The following is a 22,836-nucleotide window of genomic DNA, read 5'->3' on the forward strand; positions in this document are numbered from 1 at the left end:
TATTTAATATTTTAAACAAGTCTCTATTTGTGGGTTTAACAATATCAGTATAAGGCCAGTTTTTAATGACAAAATTCCCATGTATATGCTCCAAATCATAAGGTATGTAATACCGAGCACCCTTTTCTTGTAGGTATCCTTGAATACAAAAATTATAATTCTCTTGTAGTCTTCTTCCTGCCATTTATGTATCAGAAATATATGTGAGATTAATATTATGACAGGTAATACCACCCCATCTTCCCACTACCAAATCGGTTTGTATTCCTCGGCTTTCTATCCTTATCTCATTACCTTCCTTCTTTGTCATGCGAACCATCGCTATACTATCATATATTTTTCTTTTCTTAAAATCACGTATTTGTTGTTTACTAATTGTACTTCCACATAAATCCTTATCCTCACCAAGTGGATAATATTCTTCTTTACGAGACTGATTTAAATCATGTAGGTCTTCTATGTTTATTGAAAAAGACCAATTATACCCTAAATCAGGCATATCATACCCCCATTTATTAATTCGCATATTAACTAAATGTCCTTCTTTATAAAATTCAATTGTAAGCAGGTAGTTAAATTCAATGAGGAAAGGTGTATGGTCAGTATAACCAGGTGTTGTGGTTGTAAATTTTACTTCTTTCACAAAACGTGCTGTTTTCTTTAAAAATATATATTGTGATAAATCACTTAATCTAATTAAGTCATTCGCATCTGTAGGGTTTGGATAATTGATTAATTTATAAGTATTCTTCATATTAATATTTTTACTTACACTATATTTTTGTCGTTCAGCCTGTGCCTTTGTATAATAATTTGATAAATCAATATCCTGAGAGGATTTTCCAAAGATAGAACCATCTTTTCCAACATAAGTCATTTATATTAGATTAAAAATGATATCATAAAAATTTTCATTATTGTTGAGTTGAAATAATACATATAAACATAATTGACCACAACATTTAGAATTAATTTCTTGAACTTGAAATGTTTGATAAACACCATTCTGTAAGAATTGTATTACTTCAACAGGTGGTGGCATACCATAACTATCAAAATAATATTTATCCTGACTATTATGAATACAAACCCAATGAGAACCATTCTGTGTGTCTAAATTCATAATAATATTCTTTGTATTCTTATTTATATGTATTAATTCATCTCTCATACAGATTACCACATTATCAATTTTTAGTGTTTTACAATACTTGGCTAGTTCTATATTTGACGTTGTATTCTTTCCAAATTGTTTAAACCATTTATCCATTTATTTATGAGAAAGATACAATCCATTACCCCGTTTAGTTAGTTTAACACCCGCTTGAGCGATAGAGGAAAGCATATCACCAACCAACAATCTAGCTTTATCAGGTAGACTTTCAAGTTTTTGAGCAAAATCTACAATTACACCACTTCCACTAATTTGTTTCTCCAACTCCTTGTTATGTCTTTCCAATTCTTTTTGAGCTTTTAGTTGTGCCTTCCTTTCGTTAGCAGTTTTTACCGCTGCTGAAATACCACCAGTCAATGCTCCCGCCGCACTTAAACCAGCAAATAAAGGAATTAGAAACGGGAAAAATCCTCCTCTTGACTCGTCTATTGAATATTTCTTTAACATAGGTTTCGTCATTTTAATTTTAAGTGATCCAACATCATTTAGTGTTTTTACTTGTGTGTGTGTGAGTAAAACATCAATTCTTACAGCTCCTTTTCTTTGAATTGTATTAACATTAATAATACAAGGCTTTTGATTTTGAATACAAGATGTTAATTTATTAAGATTGATTTGATTAACATATACCCCTACCATTTATTTATGAGAAAAAACCTATGTGATATTAATCATAACACCATTATCTGTATTAATCTGTAATTCTGTTTCCTCCAAAAGCAAACAATAAGCATCAACTTCTTCATTCTCCCCTCTTTCAATGTATAGAGAAGTATCCACTCGATTAGACTTTATAGTTTCCTTTTGAGAACTCAGGTCAATTGCATAGATTGTATATAAACCTTTAAATGCAACCATATCCAAAATAGGATCATTATTACCATTACTTTCACACACTTTTTGGTAGGACTTGTAGGCTTCCGCATAATCATTTTTTTCCCAATCAATTTCCAATCTATCTCGCGGATAAAATGTGCCATCAAGAGAAACCCGAAGTTGTTTCACCTTAGCATTATCACTCAGCGCATTATTCTTATTAGTACCCTCCTCTCCATCTGGTTTTTTAAAAATGAGCCATAGGTATCGTGGCTTTCCTTCAAGAACACCCAAATTCCAAGTGTAGGTAGTGTGTTCCAGTTTAACGTGTTGACATCTTCTTTTAAGGTATGATACATTTAGCGGTTTCTTTGAGTTAAGTCTTCTATTTAACATCTCCTCCGTTTTAAGATTAGGAGTATATTCATTGATATACCAACACAAATCATTAATAACAAATTTATTATTGTCGCCAAAAGCATTTTCAGCCCCAAAAAGCAATCTATTTACATTATCATTCCTTTGTAGTTGAAATCTAATTTTAAGACCATACAAAACTTTATCATAATCACAAAATCCAAATATACCTTTAAGAGGTACTGCTACGGTAAAACTATTCTCAGCTTTTGCGTCATCATTATACATTGACTTCCTTTGACTATAACCAGGGTCTGTGTTTGTTCCCGTTGACATATCAGGAATAAAGCCTTCAACAGCTCCCTTACCCATTCTATCACCAAACGAATATAGTGTAAATTTCATCATTTCAGATGTAGCAGAGACATAATCAACCGCTTCAACCTCTTGTGTTCCAATATACAGGCGAACACTGTCAAACATTTTCCAGAAGAAATCATTTACGAGTGTAGCATTAGTATTATTCGCAGCCTTAGTGAATTTAAATTTACACAGCAAGAAACTATCAGCTATATTCAAGTAAGTTTGTTGATTATTTATTTCAAAACTTTTTGTTCCGTTTGAATTCCAGTCGGTTCCTGTAATAGCATTTACCTTAAAATAGTCTTCCTTTTTAGTAGAGTTTGAAATGATAATCGTATCATCCAAATCATAGATACTATCAATCGCTTCCATACTTGTATTTATATAGTATTAAAATTGTTGAAACCCTGACCCAAGTATTTTAATGATTTTTTGTCGTTCTTGTGAAGATAGTTGAGTTTTACCTTTTTTAATTTCTTTGATTGCTTGTAATTTATGGGACTCCTTTTGAGCATCTTTTATACTCTTTACAACACCTGCTACATTTCCCATGAGAGAAGCAGTTGAACCAATTAGGTCTTTATGTTTAAGAATGGTTGAACCAATACCCATTAGAGTATCAATTATCCCATCTCCTTTATTTCGAAATTGATGACCCACACCCCGTTGTCTCTTAGGTTTATAGTATCCTTTACCCACATACCTTGTATAGTCTGGTGAAAGGAACATGCCCTCCCCTGTAATTATTTTATATTTTCCCAACTCGTGTTTTCTTACAATAACCATTATTTATTTATTGAAAAACTTCACGTAGGTGAATTCTGATGGATATAATTTCATCATTAAAGGATATCATACGATTATCTTGGTCGGTTATCCTAAAATTTACTCTGTATATGGTTTTTCCTGACACAGGTAAATAGACAAGATTTTTTGGTTCCATATTAAATTTATAACCAATCGGGGTTGAGTATGCACTGAATGAAAATATTGTATTTGTTCTTATTCCATCGTTATAAGCACCATCAATCAAATCACAATGAATTAATACTGAATTTATACCGGAGGATATTTGGATAACATTATCACTGTAAAACGTCCCGTTATTTTCAATCTTTTTTGAAGAGAAACCCAATAGCTCTCTGAACGAATTTTCAATCGTGAAATCAACTTTATAATTATTTTTCAGTTTAATAGTTGATTTTGAAGTGTGTGTTTGAATATCTATTACAATATTTTTTGGTTCATCACCTTTTTCTTTCATAAGGCGAGAGACTTCTGAAGATATTTGAGAAATCTCGTAAGCTCCAGGTGAAACAGTTATAGTTTTGTAGGCAGTGCCTGGATTATAACTAAACTTGTTGTTTTTCTCTGTGATATTAAAAAGGGTATTGTAAGTTTCCATTGACAACAAAGATGCCTCATATGAGGTAAGGGGGTCAAGTTGTAGTGGGTAAGGGAATGAAGCTGTGTAATCGCTCGTTGTGAAATTAAAACTAAGAATTGTGCTTCTCATCTTATTTAATATCTAATAAAATATCTTTGTATTGACATTTATTAATTATTTTCATGTTCATCAACTGATCTAAAATGGCTGAGGATTCATTAAAACAATTGTTGTTTCCAGCCTTCTTACTACCTAATAACAATAATAGCCTATTAACTAATTGTGATGGGTCATTTGGAAGAAAACTAACACCCGAACCAAGCTTACTTAAAGCATCAATAATATGTTTCTCCTTCTCATTCTTCTTACTTTTACCAGCAACAGAAACTCCATAATCAAGTGTATTTAACAACTCAATATATACCCTATCTTCCTCTCTTTCCATATCAAGTGGTTCCTCAAAATATTTTGAACCGCTGAATCCGGGGTTTGTTAGAAGAAACATTAATCTTGGAGTTAATTTAACATTTGGTTGAGTAGAACTCAAGAACATCAATTCATCATTAAATATCAATACCTTTTCTTCCACAAGATGAAACACTGCTGGTTCTTCTGTTGGAATGAGACCTGCTCTGGTTTTTGAACCCGCAGAATATTCATTGTTTTGAAGAGCTTCCACAACATAATTAGGGGGTTGATTTACCTGCTCAAGTTTCCGAAATAATCCCTCGTCATCATATTCTAATTCACCAAGTTCTTGTTTTGTTATCTGACTAAAATCTTTGAGCATTTGAAGTTTTTTCGGAGTAAATTCTACCGTGGGAACTGTAGGGTGTTGAGTTTTCAAAAGTGGTTTAAAGAATTTCTCTTGTTTTCTTTCAAAGGCTTCTTCACCAGTTAGTTTCTGTCTCCGTTTCTTCTTTATCTCTTCCTGTTGTTTAACAACTTTTGAAACTAATTGTTGATGTTCCTTAAACTTTCTTTCTCTTTCTTCAGTATTCATTTTCTGTATTTATTTATTGAAAAATATCATTTAGTATCTCATCTTGTTTCACAACAATATATTTATATTTTCCAATCGTGTGTTTCATATAATTTTCAAATTCTTTTTTACTACATAACGTAGAGCAATTATCTCTCCAAAAATTATTTACATCTATTGAATTTAACTTAAATAAAATAAAAGTATTGGCATTGTTTCTTATTGAGCGTCGAGGGAGTTGAAAATATGATTGACTAAGATATATACAATTACAAGAAGAATGTCTCCCTCTTGTATAGTAGCTATCCATTACTGTTTGGTTTCTCTCATTAACACAATCATCAAAGATGACAAGGTTCTTTTTTGATTTATCTAAATCTTGAGGTGAAGGTATATCATCCGTATTATCACTGAGAATACAAGTTATGGGTTTCGATTTTGATTTCTGTGTATCACAAAATAATTGTATTATATCATCAATATTATAATCATTTAGTTTGTTTTGAAGTTTAAATAAACCGATAATGTCTTCCTTTTTAAGACCCGCATTAAAACCCTGTGAGAGTAGTTGATACTCGGGTTGAAAACTTGACTTTGTAAAAATTATTAAATTATCATAATCTAAAAAATTAGAACCAAGGAGCATCTTTAAAAGTAAACAGGTTTTTCCACATCCGCTTGAACCAACTATTAGACATCTCAATGAATTTGGAATGTTTTTATGGTTATTAAATTTTATCTTATTTTCCCAAACGGGTAAAAAATCATTCATTTATATATTTGGAAAACAAGTTATCCAACTTTTTTTGAGCTATTTGAGAAACTCTATATTTTATCCTGAGTTCAGGTTTAATTTCAAAATAATCCATTATTTTATTTATATAGTATCTTGTATTAACATTTCCATTAAAATTATTTTGAATAATAAATATCATTAAACCCTTATACATTTCCTCAATACAATTAGTCTCTTCCCTTGAAAGAAATGGTGTATTATCATCACAATACTTAACATTCATCTCTCTTATTAATCTTGTAAAGTAATTCATTTTTGGTTCTAATTTAAAAGAGTTATATATTTTTTTATATTTCTTATTATCATTAATTAAAATTAAATCACAGAAAATACATTGTTTATATGAATCCTCATCATTAAGCCCCACTCTATCACAAGCCGGACAATTCTCTAATTTATCATATGGAGAGTCTGGAAATTCTAAATATCCTTCAGAACTTATCATATTTATGTGGTAAATTTTTACTTAAACTAAACGCAAGTTTATTCATTAATAAATACAATGTTTCAAAGCACAAAAGACAAATTTCAATCAATCTCTACTTCGGTGGAAGATATAGAAAAATATGTCAAAGATGTTAAATTGAACAAAGATAAATATGGAAATTTTTGGGTAAAACCAGTTATGGAAAATAACATGAGCCCCTCTATTTCATTTAAAGGAAGAGCTCTAACTATACCTGGAAAGACATCCATTAAAGTAAATCTAACAAAAGTTTCTCCTCTACTCCTGGCAATTTATTCAAAGCTTGAAAAAGTGATTGACCACGATACTTTGAAAAAGAATGATAAGACCATTAATAATTCTAGAGGAGACATTTGTATTTTCTTTAATAATCCAAAGGGTGTAGATCTAAGTAAAATGAATGATGTTAATATTTCTGGTGAAATGTCATTTCGTTCTATGATAGTTAGAGATTATTTAAAGATAACTTTTGATATAAAAATTGTAGAGATTGAATCTGTTAATGAAAGAAAGTATATAGATATTGATGGGAATATTTTTCTTGCTAATTAAATATGAGTCAATACAGCAGTGAAGATTTTACTATTTCATTGAACTCAGACGATAGTGATGATAGTATTTCATTGAACTTGGACGATGGTGATGATAGTATTTCATTGAACACAGATGATAGTTATGATACTAATAGTTTGTGCTCAAATGATAGTTATGAGAGTAGCTTTATTGATGACTCTGAGTATGATTCTGAGTATTCATGTGATAGTTATGACTTAGATGATTCTGAGTGAAAAAGTGTTTTAGTTTAAGCACAGCGATATATATAAAACGGAGCTGTAAAGCTCAAAAGTGTTTTATTTTAAGCACAGTGATATATATAAAACACCACGTTTTCTCACGCTATAAATATGGTTTATTGTGATACTTGCGAGAAGGAAGTAAAATATTATAAACAACATATTCTCACCGCAAAACATACATACAACATTTTAAACAAACTTTCCCCTCTTCCACCTGAAACAAAACACTGTTCTACATGTAATAAAAATATCCTCAAGAAAGGCTTCAAAATACATCTTAAAACAAATCTACATTTATCAAATTTTATCACAACTAAAAACTCTGATGGAGCATTCAAAGGACATATTAAAATAAGAGTCTTTAACTTCAAACCTCCTGAACCAGAGTCTATAGTTGATGCTGTAGAAATAGTTAAACCTGCTGTTCAAACGTTGATTGAAAAAACACTAAAGGAAATGAAACCACTTAAATTTTATATGGGAGTAAAATTAGAAATGACAAAGGATGAAGGAGTTATAGATGCACCATACATGAGAACTGAGCCACACTTTATATCTTCATATCAAGATTTTAAAACATCAGGAGTCTATGATGAACTTATTAAACAAGAGCAAGATGTGGATAATTCAATCGTAGGAAGTGGATTCAATATAGGAAAAATTATTTACATAGACATTCATATTCTTAAATCAGATCCTCTAAAAGCTTCTTCTTACATTGATTTACCCAGTGTTATCAAAAATAGAAAAGCAGTTATCAATATCAAAAATAAAGACAATAAATGTTTTCTCTGGTCTATTTTAGCACACTTACATCCTCCACATTTTCATGATGAAAGAGTATCTCATTATAAAAAATATGAGAATACATTAAATACGAAAGATCTAAAGTTTCCGATGACTTTAAATGATATTCCTAAATTTGAAAAGATGAATAATTTATCAGTTAATGTTTATGGTCTAACAGAAACAAACAACATTCAGGTTTTAAAGCTTTCTGACAATTGTAAACAAACTCATATTAATCTTCTATATTTTAATTCAGACGAAAATTCACATTATACATACATCAAAGATATTGCTAAATTAATAAAACCACAAGTCTGTAAGAGAACAAATAAAATATATATTTGTTTGCGTTGTCTTAACTTCTTCAATTCACAAGAAAGATTAGATAAACATTCAAATTATTGTGGCGAACATAAATCAACGGTAATCAATATGCCTAAAGAAGGCTCAAAGATCACATTCAAAGATGAAAATAAAAAGATCAAACATCCATTTGTTATATATGCTGATTTTGAAAGTATTTTAGAAAAAATTGATACTGCTTCTCAAGATCCAAAAGAATCATACACAAATAAATATCAAAAACATACTCCTTGTGGTTTTTGTTATTATATCAAATCATCTGTTGGTGATAAATATAACAAGTTAGAGATGTATAGAGGCTCAAATACCCCAGAGGAGTTTGTGAAACGACTAGAAAAAGACTGTGTTCGATTAACCAAGATAATGAGAGAAACCAATAAACCAATGTCCTTAACAAGTAAAGAAAAAAGGGAATTTATAAAAAACAATGTCTGTCATATTTGTGAGGAGAAAATTGGTAAAGGTCTAAAGGTTAGAGACCATTGTCATCTCACTGGTAAATATAGAGGTCCGGCTCATCAAAGTTGTAATATTAATTATCAACTCCCCTCTTTCATTCCTGTCTTTCTTCATAACAACGCTCATTATGATACACATCTATTTATCAAGGAACTCTCAAAGACTTCTGGAAGTATCTCAGCAATTCCAAACACGGATCAGAAATACATTTCATTCACAAAAACAATTCACACATCTCCTATTACTCATATCAGATTTCTTGATACATTTAAATTCATGGCAAGTCCATTGGTTAACTTGGTTCAAAATCTAAAAGAGTTTCCATGTCTTTCAGAGTATTTTTTAGATAAAGATTTTCTAACACAAAAGGGAATTTACCCCTATGACTATATGGACTCATTTGAGAGATTCAATGAAACACAACTTCCTTCAAAAGAAAATTTCTATAACAAATTAAATAATAGTCATATATCTGATAAAGATTATGTACACGCACAAAATGTTTGGGAAAAATATAACATCAAGAATCTTGGCGAGTATCACGATTTGTATCTCAAAACTGATGTGCTTTTATTGGCCGATGTATTTGAAGCCTTTAGATCTGTTTGTCGCACTGGATATGGATTGGATCCTGCTCACTACTACACAGCACCTGGATTGGTCTGGAGTGCGATGTTGAAAATGACAAAACAAGATTTGGATTTGATAACCGATGTTGATATGCTTTTGATGATTGAAAAGGCAAAAAGAGGTGGAATTTCACAAGTCTGCTCGAGTAGATACGCAAAAGCAAATAACAAATATCTTCCAAATTATGATCCAACGAAAGAGAGTTCTTACTTGATGTACTATGACGCGAACAACCTGTATGGCTGGGCAATGTCTCAGGCTCTTCCTTATGGAAAACTTAGATGGGTAAAGGAAAAAGACTACAAAAACGTTTTACAAGATGTATGTATCTCTACACAAAAAGAATTGGATGAAGAAAAAGTTGGTTATTATTTTGAAATTGATTTAAAATATCCAGAGGAACTCCATAACCTACACAAAGATCTCCCATTTGCTTGTGAGAAAGCAAGTCCAAAGAAAGAATGGTTGAGTGATTATCAACGATCGTTTGATATAGGTGAATCAACAGAAAAATTACTTACTACATTATATAACAAGAAAAATTATGTTCTACACCAAAGAAATTTGCGACAATATTTATCAAAAGGTCTAAGAGTAGAGAAGATCCATAGGGTTCTAAAGTTCAATCAAAGTCATTGGTTAAAGGGGTACATTGATTTTAATACACAAAGAAGAACAGAGTCAAAAACAGATTTTGAGAAAGACTTTTATAAATTGATGAATAATGCGGTCTTTGGTAAGACTATGGAGAATGTGAGGAAAAGACAAAATATCAGACTATCAACATCTTGGGAACAAGCATCAAAATTAATTAATAGACCGAGTTTTACTCGAGCTGAGGTCTTTACTGAGAACTTTTGTGCGATCCATTTGATTAAAGAGAGTATTGAAATGAACAAACCTATTTATATTGGAACAACAATTCTTGATTTATCAAAGTCATTAATGTATGATTACTTTTATAATAACTTGAGGAAGAAATATCAAAATGATGTTAATCTACTTTATATGGATACAGATAGTTTTATTTTGAAAATTAATACCAACGATGTTTATTCAGACATGAAAAGAGACATTAATATCTATGACACGAGTAATTACAGTCCAGAGAGTGAGTTGTTCTCTTCTAAAAATAAAAAGGTGATTGGAAAGTTCAAGGATGAATTAGGAGGAAATGTTATGAGTGAATTTGTGGGATTGAGGTCAAAGGCTTATGCTTATAAATACATTGTGAATAACGTTGAAAAGACTGATAAGAAGTTAAAAGGTGTAAAGAAAAATGTTATTAAAGAAACAATAAACTTTAAGGATTATTATAACTGTTTAACAACAAAGAAAGAAGAGTTTAGAAAGATTAATGGAATAAGAAGTTATAAACATCAATTATATTCAGAAGAGATAAATAAGAAAGCATTGGGGGCTTTTGATGATAAGAGGTTTATTTTAGAAAATGGAATTGATAGTCTCCCTTATGGTTATATAAGTATATAAGTGATAAGATATATATATAAGTGATAAGATATACATAAGTGATAAGATATATATAAGTGATAAGATATATATAAGTGATAAGTTAAAAAGGGGGGGGGTTGGGGATTTTAACGGGCTACCGCCGCCTTTTTTACTATTATATAAATGATAGAACCAAGTATCAACCAGACTAAAGAGTGGAGGTGTAATCAACCTTGGTATATAAATGGAAAACATAATGAATGTGAAAAATATCAAATAGGTATAATTGAAAAGGCAACTGGTAAAAAAGTTCACAAAACAAATAAGAGAATTAATTTAAATACCGGTGAATTGGGTAAAAAAGATGGAAATATTTTTGAGTGGACGGAAAACTTTGATGGTTGTCAGGAAAATATATACTTTAATTTAAAAATGGTATGTGGCACTGGAGGCGCTCAAGCAAGAACATTGAGGGAGGTTTACCATTTTATCTTAGCTCAGTTAAAATATCTTAATAAAGAACCAAACTCAAACATATTTTTTGTTAATATATTAGATGGTGAAGAGAGTTGTAGGAGAATTAAATTATTTCCCACGCATAAACAAATATTTGTAGGGTCGTTGTTTGAGTGGGTTATATTCACCAGATGATATTAAGAGTAAAAGGTTAAAAGGTCCATGAGGTCAGAAGGATCACAGGTGTTTAAGTGGTCTAATGAATAAGGATAACATGTCAAAAGGTTAGAAGGTTCGTAAAGAACAGGGTGAGAGAAATATAGGTGTTTAGGGGCAATGAGGGAGGGAAAGAATTAATATGGAAGTGAATGGGTCAATGTTTGAGTGGGTCAAAGATTAATCTGCCAGATGATATGTAGAAGAAGGATGATAGGTCTATAAGAGAAAACAAATATTTGTAGTGTTTGAGTGGTCTAATGAACAACATTAAGGATAGGTACTACAGACAAAAGGTTCATAAAGATGAGGGTGGGAGAAATAGAGGTGTTTATGATTTTTGAAAAAGACAAGGGGGTAAATGACATTAGATAGGGATTTCACATGTTAAACGGAGGTGTCCCAGAAGCAACATTATTACACTACTCATGTACATGACAATTTATAATATGCTCATTACATTGTGTTTCAATAGCAGCACAAATGACAAGTCTGAAATAATAGGTAAATATGTCCTTCTTAGCCGCCATTTTGTAAAATGGCCGCCATTTTGGGCCAAGGAGAAATCTGGAATGCCCCTACATCCAAATTTCACTGTAAGGGTATGCCCTAACTGTGTGCCAAGTTTCATGCTTGTATCATCAAAGGCACAATTCTACCACAATTCTTCACATATCTGCCGGACTATATAAGGTCCCGCATTGGACTATACAGACATCTCTCAATGCACAATGCTTAGTGAGCACGCCAACGAAGGGAAGAGATTCGTCGAAAGCGACGACTCGCACCATCATCATCCATACAGAATCCTATGCCTGTTTGAAATCTACAAAGCGCACATAATAGATCCTTAGCCATTTTGTAGATCTTCTCAAACTTGAAAATCTGATCATTGCATCCTCATCCAAAAATGGTATCATCAGGGCATTATCGTGAGTGATTCTGTTCAGCAAGACCCTGCTGAGAATCTTCACTGCACACTTAATAGACCGATCCCTCGTGTATTATCACAGCCCTGCCAACTTCCCTTCTCGAGGAATCGCGACGATCACCATTCACGATCCTACGTCAATCCTTCAAAAACAACAGAAGCAAAAAAAATGTTTTTTTTTTTGTTTGTTTTTTGTTTTTTTTGGCTCATCACATTTTCTGGGAATGGAATTTACTTTTAAACTGTTACTGGAGGGATCGCTTGGGGGAGGAATTATCTCCTGAAAGCAGGGGTGCTTGTTCTGGCTGTGGAATGAAGAACAATTCCATTGCCAGGTTATCCTCATATTCACCTTGCAACCTCTTGGGAGTTTATGCAAACAACTGTGCATCTCCCTCGGTTTATGTACTGTCCATGTATCACTATGCACAATGTATCATTCCAATTAATTAATCAATGATTTGTAATACTAGATGTGATACACATTTACATATAGAGAATTGGGGTCTTCGAGGAACCCACAGAGAGAATAAAGCGAGGTGCACGTGTATGCCTCATGTACTGTGTTTGTGCCAAGTTTGAACAAAATCAGACCATGCATGCTCAATAAATGGTTGGGGGTACATTTAAGTAACAAAATGGCCACCAGTCGGCCATATCGGATCTAATCTCGAACGAAAATGAAGTGCGTATGTAAGCCATCATTCATTACCTTCGCCACAAAATGTGTATGGAGGTTATGTTTTCATCCCTGTCTGTCTGTCTGTTTTTCTGTTTGTGAACAAAATATCTCAAAAAGTTGTTGACGGATTCGGGCGAAATTTGGCAGAGATGTAGAGTATGTCACAATGACGAAATTATTAGATTTTGGCGAAGATCCGGATTCGGATCCGGCTACTAGAATTTTTAAAGTGATTCTTCACCATTGGGAGATCGGGCCAAAAACGATACATAGCAGGATATCTCAAAAAGTTATGGACGGATTTGAACGAAACTTGGTGGACCGGTTGAGTGTCTCACAAGGACGATTCGATTTTCAATTTTGGTGAAGATCCGGATTCGGATCCGGCTAGTATAATTTTTTAAGTAATTCTTCACCATTGGGGGATAGGGCCAAAAACGATACATAGCAGGATATTTCAAAAAGTTGTGGACGGATGATTTAGATTAAATCTGATTCTGTATTGTGATTTTCTGCTCTACTCTGGGATACAAAACGTAAACTGTTCACCTGGGGGAGGTATGCTCTCTGCTGAGTGCCGTTCTGGTTACCCTCGCCCGAGGAGAGGATATTGCATTTGAGTCCGTTTGTCTGTTTGTCCGCACAGAATAAATATGGTTTTCTCTGCAACCGTTGGTCCGATCGACAGGAAATTTTCACCGAAGGTGCAACTCCACCTGTATAATTTTTTTAATGATAATTATGACGTCATCGGTGACGTGGTTCAGCCGCCATCTTGGTAAAACCGAAAAAATTTGCGCCTCGATATCTCCGAAAGCGCCGAATAGAAAAAATTGAGACATGGCTTTTTGTAAAGAACTCTCCATGGGGAATAAAATATGTTAATGATGATGTCATAGGTGCCGCCATTATGACGTCATAATTCGACAAGTACAAAACATCCGATCAAGATGAAATTTCTTGAGCATAATCTAGGAATAAATTGGTGAAGAAAAAAAATAATAATGACGACGTCATCAGTCACGTGTTTCGGCCGCCATATTTGTTTTAACACGAAAGCCTTGAAAACCAATGAAAATACATCCTGGCGAGGGTTTGCAATCCATGATTGCTCTTTTTCTTGTTACCCTCGCCAGAGGAGAGGGTATTCCATTTGAGTTTGTTTGTCTGTTTGTCTGCACAGAATAAATATGATTTTCTCTGCAACTGTTGGTCCGATTGGCAGGAAATTTTCAACATAGGTGCAACTGCACCTGTATAATTTTTTAAATGATAATGATGACGTCATCGGTCACGTGGTTCGGCCGCCATCTTGAAAAACCAAAAACTTTGCACCTCTATATCTCCGAAAGCTGAATAGAAAAAAATGAGACATGGCTCATTGTAAAGAACTCTCCATGGGGAATAAAACATGTTAATGATGATGTCATAGGTGCCTCCATTATGACGTCATAATTCGAGAAGTACAAAACTGCATCCAATCAAGATGAAATTTCTTCAGCGCCATGTCAGCGTAAACTGGAGGAGAAAAAATAATAATGATGACGCCATCGGTCACGTGGTTCGGCCGCCATCTTGGAAAAATCGAAAAAGTTTGCGCCTCTATATCTCGGAAAGCGTTGAATAGAAAAAATTGAGACATGGCTCATTGTAAAGAACTCTCCATGGGGAATAAAATATGTTAATGACGATGTCATAGGTGCCTCCATTATGATGTCATAATTCGACAAGTACAAAACTTCATCCGATCAAGATGAAATTTCTTGAGCATAATCTAGGAATAAATTAATTTCGAAAAAAACAATGATGACGTCATCGGTCACGTGGTTCGGCCGCCATATTTGTTTTAACACAAAAGCCTTAAAAACCACTGAAGATGCATCCTGATGAGGGTTTGCAATCTCTGATTGCTCTTTTTCTTGTTATCTTTGTGCCAAGGATGAACAAAATCCGTCTATAATCTCTGAGATATGGTTGTGGACGCACGCACGGATAGATGGACGGACCAAATCCATAATAAGTCCAACGGGGCAAATAATATAGCCTCTAGTGGGCTGACCGTTATCTCTTGAGCACCAAAAGGAGCAGCACACCACGATGAACCTACGTCATATAGGAACTTTGCAATCATCAATTAATTTGGCAGCAGCTGACTTGCATAGATCAATTGAGAATCTGGAAGTAGCGAGCATTTATTGTACAATTGGATACCGAGGGAAAAGTGGACATCAGACAGAAGATTATGATTGGAAAAGAAAGGATGGAATAGCAACATAGTCCCAACTACGTTAAATGTACATGTCTTTATCGGGATTGACTGTGATGGGGCTTCAGCATGCCAACTTCACTAAACGTCATTACTGCAGTTCAGTGATGAGCTGGATCGTGACAACCAGCCCATAATGCGGGGTAGACCACAATCTATCAATGGTGAGAATCACTTAAAATAAATTCTCTAGTGCGGATCCGGATCTTCACCAAAATCGAATAATTTCGTCCTTGTCGCATACCCGATTACCCAACCTGTCAACCACATTGTGTCCGAATCTGTCCACAACTTTTTAGGATTTCCTGTTCACAAACAAACATCTAAACAGATATAGGACTTCCCCTGTCCTATAGACGTATCCAGCTTAATGAAAATATCCAATGAACAGTACCCCCATCCACCCAAATTTGGGATCAGTTTCTGGAAAGGGAGAGGGGTCAGGAAGTGCGGTATTACTACCCTTAAGATACCCATGTGCTGCTGTTATGACATTTGGTTAACATACAATGTACGTACATGTAGGTCTTACAATGTACGTACATGTAGGTCTTTAAAAAAAAATTATTGAACTTGCCACCTCATGTGGTACGTGTTGGTGCTCTGGTCCATTTTCCATCCGGGCGAAACATCGTTGTGCAGAAATTAATTTAATGCAAAGCCATTCATCTTGCGTGCCACCAGCGATTCGTGTTCTGATTAACCGTAGACCTGTTCACCTTTCCTTCACTCACTTTCTATTCCCCTGCTCCGCTTTATATCGGTTTCCTTTAAAGGATGCACCTGGATTTGCAGATTCCTTAATTCCCAAAACACTATGTGGCCTACCTTTAGCATGTGCCACTATCATATTTGACCCTTAATTAACCCCCAGGTGACCTTTGCAACTCCCACATTTATTTTAGCATCCGATAGCAAAGATCTGAAAATAAATGAAGAGTGAGTGTCAGAATGCACTGCACCTGAGGTGGTAACACCTGAGCCTGGTGATTAGCACATATATGCCACTCAGCTCACCAATGATTTTGCTCTTGAATGAAGCCCAAGTCAAACTCCATTGTAAGCAACTTTTAAAAACAAACCCCAGTAACTGCCCAATGTAAAGTCTGAATCAATGTTGGTCTCCTGTACCCATGGTCTCCTGTACACATGGTCTTCTGTACACATGGTCTTCTGTACCCATGGTCTTCTGTACCCAAGGTCTCCTGTACCCAAGGTCTCATGTACCCATGGTCTCCTGTACCCATGTCTTTTTGCTTGGACCGCAACTGGATAATCTACCTTCAGCCCAGTAATTAAGCTTGGTGTTGGCTTAAGATCTCAGGGTCTTGAGTTTGAGCTCCTGTCGGGCTGGTAGATAACAACAGGTGGGTTGACTCAGTCTGTCATCCTTCCAAGGTAAGGAAAATTAGTACCACCTTCTCAAAAATGGTTTGCCATTCCTCTTCCTAGCAGTGTAGGTATAGGACCAGGCCCATATCAGAATCATCGTCATCATTTTACGGGTTTCCATGCTTGCATATGTAAGTCGTGATTCACATAATGGCCGCTTCGCCAAAAGGTATATTTGAGGCATGTTTTTGGGGCCAGATGCCCTTCCTGATGCCACAACAGAATCAGCTGTGCCTTTGTCGAAAGAGACATACCCCGCAAGGCAGCAGGGGGATTTACAATCAGAGTTTCCTTCTCATAGGTGAACTGCCTACGAAGGATGAAGATCTACACCTACCCTGGTTGGATTAGTGAGCGTCACAGCAAGTCCTCACATGGAGGGCCATGCACACTACACCTCCAGGATACCAACCTACTCCGACATCCTCCAGGCATTTAGCCAGTGCCCTCAAGACCACTGTTACCATGGTGCACCACTAGGAGGTAGTCTGAAAGTCTTGGCAAGGGTAGAGGCTATGTACCGGAAGAAAGGGCTTACACACTCAGCCAGCCTTCTTTTTGCTCAAAGAGCTATCCGGGAGCCGTAGCTAAAAGCAACGAGTGGTAACCCACATCGCACTCAACTACAGCACTAGATGCGTACACCTGCCCTGTGAAAAAGAAAAACACAGGCACCACAAACTGGCGGCCATATCATTTCATCTCGGTGCTGTGGTGGGTGGAGTCAAAGTGATAGATGTGGGTGTGGTGTGGAAGCTGTCCAACCAATGGGGGAAATTTCTAATATCGACTCCCAACAAGAAGCGCAAAAACAACAACAACAACAACAACAGCAACGCAAAGCTCTTGTAAACCTGCAGACATGTCGCAGATAAATTTTAAAAAGGAGAGGTGTCACACAGGTATCTTACTCTAGGGTTTCAGTTGTTACACCAACTTGTGCAAATACCGTACTTTACTATCACATTTCATGCCTTTGCGCTCACACTTAACCAAGCCTTGTAGGTCAAGAGTTGAGAATTACTTTCTACTAGCCGAAACCCGTGGAACATCCACGGAAGGGAGGATGTGGTGTATGGATAGAGTGTACCATTATGGATGGCATAGGGGATTTGCTTGTCTGAGTAAGAGTTAGGAAGAAAGATCAATTTTCACTTGTGCAAAAATGCTACTCACAATTACATCGCCTGTGCGTCGGCCTGTGATTGAGCCAGAGAGTTGGCCTGTGAGTCAACTTCCTTTCCAATGTCTGCAAGAGTTGAAATACTGATTGTGAATGTGTAAAATTATATGAAAGAAGAACATGCATATCAATAGACGATGCCATCGAAAAGGAGAGCAGCTGTCCATAGAAAAGGATGTCTGACTTATCAATTTGACATTATTGCACAGGAAATGACAAACAAAGAAACAGTTCATTTCCATCGGGTAATATTACGATGAGAGATCAGCCGATACCTTTATTATGTCCATCAGCATCCATGGCACTTAGAAAAAAAAAACGTGGCATCAGCCAGCCGCAGCCAACTATCACGTACCGTCTCGAAGTCAATGCCATCCTTTTATCTCTTCGTATACAACTCACTGATCGCAACGTCACTCCATTTAACTTTATTAAAATGACGATAAAGACGTGAAACCCGTGGAACATCCACGGAAGGGATATCGTTCGTCTGTTTTCAGCTCGTTATCTTTAAGCTTCCTTACGTCTCGCCACCTGCTACACCTCTCTGAGTTACGAGGATTTATGCAACGCACCCCGAGTATCGCAACGTCACTCCATTTAACTTTATTAAAATGACGATAAAGACGTTTCCTTATATATCCTAATTTCAAATGTTCAAGGGAATAAAAAAGCTTCCTTACGTCTCGCCACCTGCTACACCTCTCTGAGTTACGAGGATTTATGCAACGCACCCCGAGTATCGCAACGTCACTCCATTTAACTTCATTAAAATGACGATAAAGACGTTTCCTTATATATCCTAATTTAAAATGTTCAAGGGAATATAAAGACCATTTGGTTCACACCACCCATCACACCACTCGACTGTCGAATCAGCGGACGGCTCGCATCGCCTTCGCCCAGCAGACGCCAATACGATGGTGTCGTAAGATGGCGTCGTATCGGCCGATAATCGGATGCTTTTGGGTCCCAAAGTCGGCGAATTCAGATTTTTCGAGTATGGCTGTACGTGATAAACAAAGAGCGCGGTTCTTAGATGGAAAATGCATTAGTGCCGTGGGCATCGGGTCACTGGGTGCAGCGTAAAAGGGATAACAAAGTCGAGTCCTTACGGTATTATTATATAGATACCTTCTTGAAGCTGAGCTCACAAACGCTCAATAATGGTGTTTGTTTTTCTCCAATTAGTGTAAACCAAACCATGTGTATGATGAAGTACACAATAAGTGCAGCCTTGCAGAGTTCCCACAAAACGAAAAATTATTTCACTATTTATGAAAAGCAAACATAATTTGTTGAACATTAAACCAATTTTTAGGTTGCTGGAGTGTTTCGCTTGATGAGACACTCCAATGTTTTATTTATTTATTTTTCATTATACAACTATACATAATGAGTAAGGAGAATAAATAATTGTGATTGTAAAAACTGTACGAACATTTTTGAGGTTGGTGTTTCTTTGGCAATGGCGAGTTTCTCCTTCTGGGATCATTTTCCATGCCCCGCGTATCTGACTATGATATGGGAAGCCTGTTTTCACACAAGGATATCGTTAAATCTCAGGTTGATAATATGGCAAGTGATACCTTAGAAGATGTGAAATGATAAAATAAGATGCCAAATGTTTATAAGATTCTCCAACAGCCTCATCTCAGATAACTAATGTGGGTTTAGTCCAGGTCACCCCACCTTGGCCTTGCTGCTCCTACAAGACCAACAATGGATGGAGGCCCTCAATGTCACACATGAGATTAGAGTCGTCTCTCCGGACATATCTCATGCTTTTGACAGAGTATCACATCCTGCCTTGCTCTCCAAGCTCTGCCTATGGCATCCAAGGCCAACTCCACACATGGTTTAGTTTCCTCTCCTCTCAAAGCCAACTTGTGCTTCTCAACAGAATCCTTTCACCTCCTCTCCCTTGTCAAGGCTGGAGTGCCCCTGGGCAGTGTTCTAGGCCCAGTCCTTTTCCTAATCCTGGCTGACAGGATGGCTTGGAGGTACGCACATTCCCCTCTAAGCTGTCTAGCCTGGGTTCTAATCCCAAACCCACCTATAACTGTCATGTTGGTGTTTTACAGGCAGGGTGATTCATCAATGTGTATGCCGTCGTCCAGATGCACGTTAAATGGGCGTCCCGTCTGCCAGCATTCGTTGGTGGACGTTAAATATCCCCTGGTGTCCTTTGCGAAGAGTAATAGAGCCATCGCCAGCACGATGGCCAAATTCCTGCCCTAATCTGCAGATTGCATTGCATCAGAGGCATAGCCACACCCTCAGCCAATGATGCTACCCCACAGCCTTGTGTTGCATTCAAATGAAGAAGAAGATTCCTAATCTTCATCAATGATCTCTCTGACTGGAAAATTCGCTATCTCTTTGCTCATGATTCCACCATTTGCCCACACTCTCCCTCTCTCGCTCTCTCTCCGAAAGGCCCATGTGGCAAACTCCTCTCATCTACTTTCTCAAGAATCCTCTCAAATAAGTTCAGTCATTCAAACTCCTGGGTTTCACTATCAGCCATGATCTTTCCTGGACAAACGACATTTCAAAGTTTGCCTCCAAAGCCAGTAGCAAGCTGGGCATCCTCCATCATGCAAAGTCCTTCCTTGGCACACCTGAGCTCCCATTCACCTCCAAGGCTTTCATCCGCAGCTTGATGGAGTCGTGCTTTCCCCTCTGGGTTAGCTCCCCTGTCTCACATGTTTCTCAGCTTGATGCCATGGAAACCAAGGCCTTCAAGATCACTGGAATCTCTCATGATGAATCTATGGGTCTATGGACCTATCACTTTGCCATGTCGACAGGTCGGTGGTCTTATTGCCAACTTCTGCCTCATTTCTGGTCTTGTACCCTCTGCCCTCTCCCAGCTTTGTCCCCACAAGTATATGCAGGACACACATGGTCCACCAGCCTTGAGAAATTCTCCTTGAGAGCTCCTTGAGAAATTCGCAAAATCCAGAATCACTGCTCACCTACACTCATTTGTTCATATTTTTTTCCACCTGTGGAATCAACTTCCACACACTCTTCAATCTCATTCTCCCCCCAAGGTCTTCAAGAAAGCTGTTCAGCACAATGAGATTGTCCCCAATCCAAAACCATTATTTTTTTTCCGCTGTAACCCCCGACCCCTCCCACCACTCTATCCCCTCATTCCCAAATTTCACTTCCGTATCCATCTTGTCCACCCGTTGCGTTCTCCCTTGCCCCTCACTGTAATCTGCATCCACAGTTTGTCCGTTTCCATCAATTTTCTAAATCGGCCCTGCTGTTAGCATTTCCCTCTTCTCTTTCTGCTGTTCATTTTATCTTGTGGCCTGATCCCTTCTGAGTTCTAGCTCTTCCACAAGCCTCGACTCTGCATAGAAAGGAAAAAAATGTGAGCATAAGATGGTTTAATATTGGTGAGGCAGAATCAATGTCTACCCCAATTTTACTGTAATGGAGACTTTCCTTTGTGACAAAATGTACTGCATTATATATAACCACCTTTAGAGGCCATTTTTCCCCGCAAGCAGGGGTTGGCCTTTTTCGGGAACCGTGGTTGTTGTTGTTTTTTGGTCCCCTTTTTGAAGCAATGTTTTACGGCCGGATGCCCTTCCTGACGCCAACCCTTTTTGTCGCCTTTTACGACAAGCAGGGAATTACCAGTGAACTGGTACTCAATTAGCCGACCTCGGAAGGATGACAGGCTGAGTCAACCCCCCTGGCGTTAATTCAGCGATCGACCGGGATTCGAACCCAGGATCCTAGGTATCCTAAGCCGGCACCCTAGCCACTAGCCCAACACCAGGGATTACTGCATTACAAACATTTATATGGGAAAAGGCTGTTCTTTGTAACAAATGCATTGGGAAAAATCTTTTCCTTTACAGGAAAAAGCCATTGAAACAGGTGTCATTTCACTGGAACAGATGTCATTGGAACAGGTGTCAGCTACGTTCACTGGTAATAATAATTTAAAAAAAATAAAACACTTGCATTTGCAGGTCTTTCTAAGTTATTGATGGATTTACAGTGACATCCCAAACCAGTTTCCTGCTTGCTCGGCTGCTGAGTTTGGATGGGTGACTTGATCTGGGTAGATCCTGGGTGGTATGATGCGTCTTACTCTTCGTAATGATAGATGTAACCGTACTCAAAGTGGTAATGAGGGACTTTGCAATCTTCTTATAACCCTCTCCGAAACGGTGCTTCTCCACCACTTTATGTTTGGCTTCTTTGGGAAGCTCTTTGGTCTTCATGTTTGCCTTGTTGATTGACCAAGTGAGTTGCACCTTAAAACTCGTTAGATAAGTGGGGAAGATTAATTTTTCATTTAAACCACTGATTAGACACAGGTGAAACCTATTACACGTATTTTGTAACCTTTCAAATAAATGATTTGCTCCAAAAGTGATTCAGGGTCAATTAGGAAAAGGTTTTGAATACTTATGCAACTGAAAATCATCTGATTTTCTCTGTTAATCTAACTTATTCACATTTCATCTACATTTTTTCGCTTGATCACTTTGGAGTAGTTTGTGAAAACTCTCTATCAAGTTTGATTTGAAAGCACCATGAAATAAGCTCAGGTGGCATCAAAATGTGAAAATTTTGGAGGGGGGTGTGTAAATACTTTTGCAGACCACTGTCTGTGCAGAGAGATGTCCCTAATTTCAGGTCTGACATTGAGGGCCTCCATCCATTGTTGGGTGAGTTGGAGCACCATGTCCAAAGTGGAGCGACCTGGTCTGAAACTAAATTGGTAATCTGAGATGAGGTTGACAGAGAAAAGGAAAGATTTCATATCAACTATGATAATGGATTCCATGACCTCGCTGATGTTTGGAAGTAACCTGATAGGTCTGGAGTTGAGGGGATCTCCTTT

The 22,836-nt window shown here is 36.6% G+C and overlaps 1 protein-coding gene and 1 long non-coding RNA gene across 2 annotated transcripts in view; both read right to left on the reverse strand.

Moving 5' to 3' along the window:
* The window catches only part of LOC144893327 (uncharacterized), a 96,842-nt gene extending 91,698 nt beyond the window's left edge, over nt 1-5,144 (reverse strand). Inside the window, exon 1 of the mRNA XM_078783713.1 lies at nt 3,367-5,144. Coding sequence (XP_078639839.1) covers nt 4,228-5,100 — 873 coding nt within the window. The 5' untranslated portion in view covers nt 5,101-5,144 and the 3' untranslated portion in view covers nt 3,367-4,227. The remainder of the gene's footprint in view (nt 1-3,366) is intronic.
* Nucleotides 1-22,836, reverse strand: part of LOC137432892 (uncharacterized) — a 169,258-nt gene that overhangs the window by 116,027 nt on the left and 30,395 nt on the right. The window contains exon 2 of the long non-coding RNA XR_010985592.2: nt 17,951-18,023. This is a non-coding gene — a long non-coding RNA (uncharacterized LOC137432892). The remainder of the gene's footprint in view (nt 1-17,950; nt 18,024-22,836) is intronic.

Source organism: Myxine glutinosa, chromosome 8 (genome assembly GCF_964187855.1).
Source record: "Myxine glutinosa chromosome 8, kmMyxGlut1.1, whole genome shotgun sequence".
NCBI lineage: Eukaryota > Metazoa > Chordata > Myxini > Myxiniformes > Myxinidae > Myxine > Myxine glutinosa.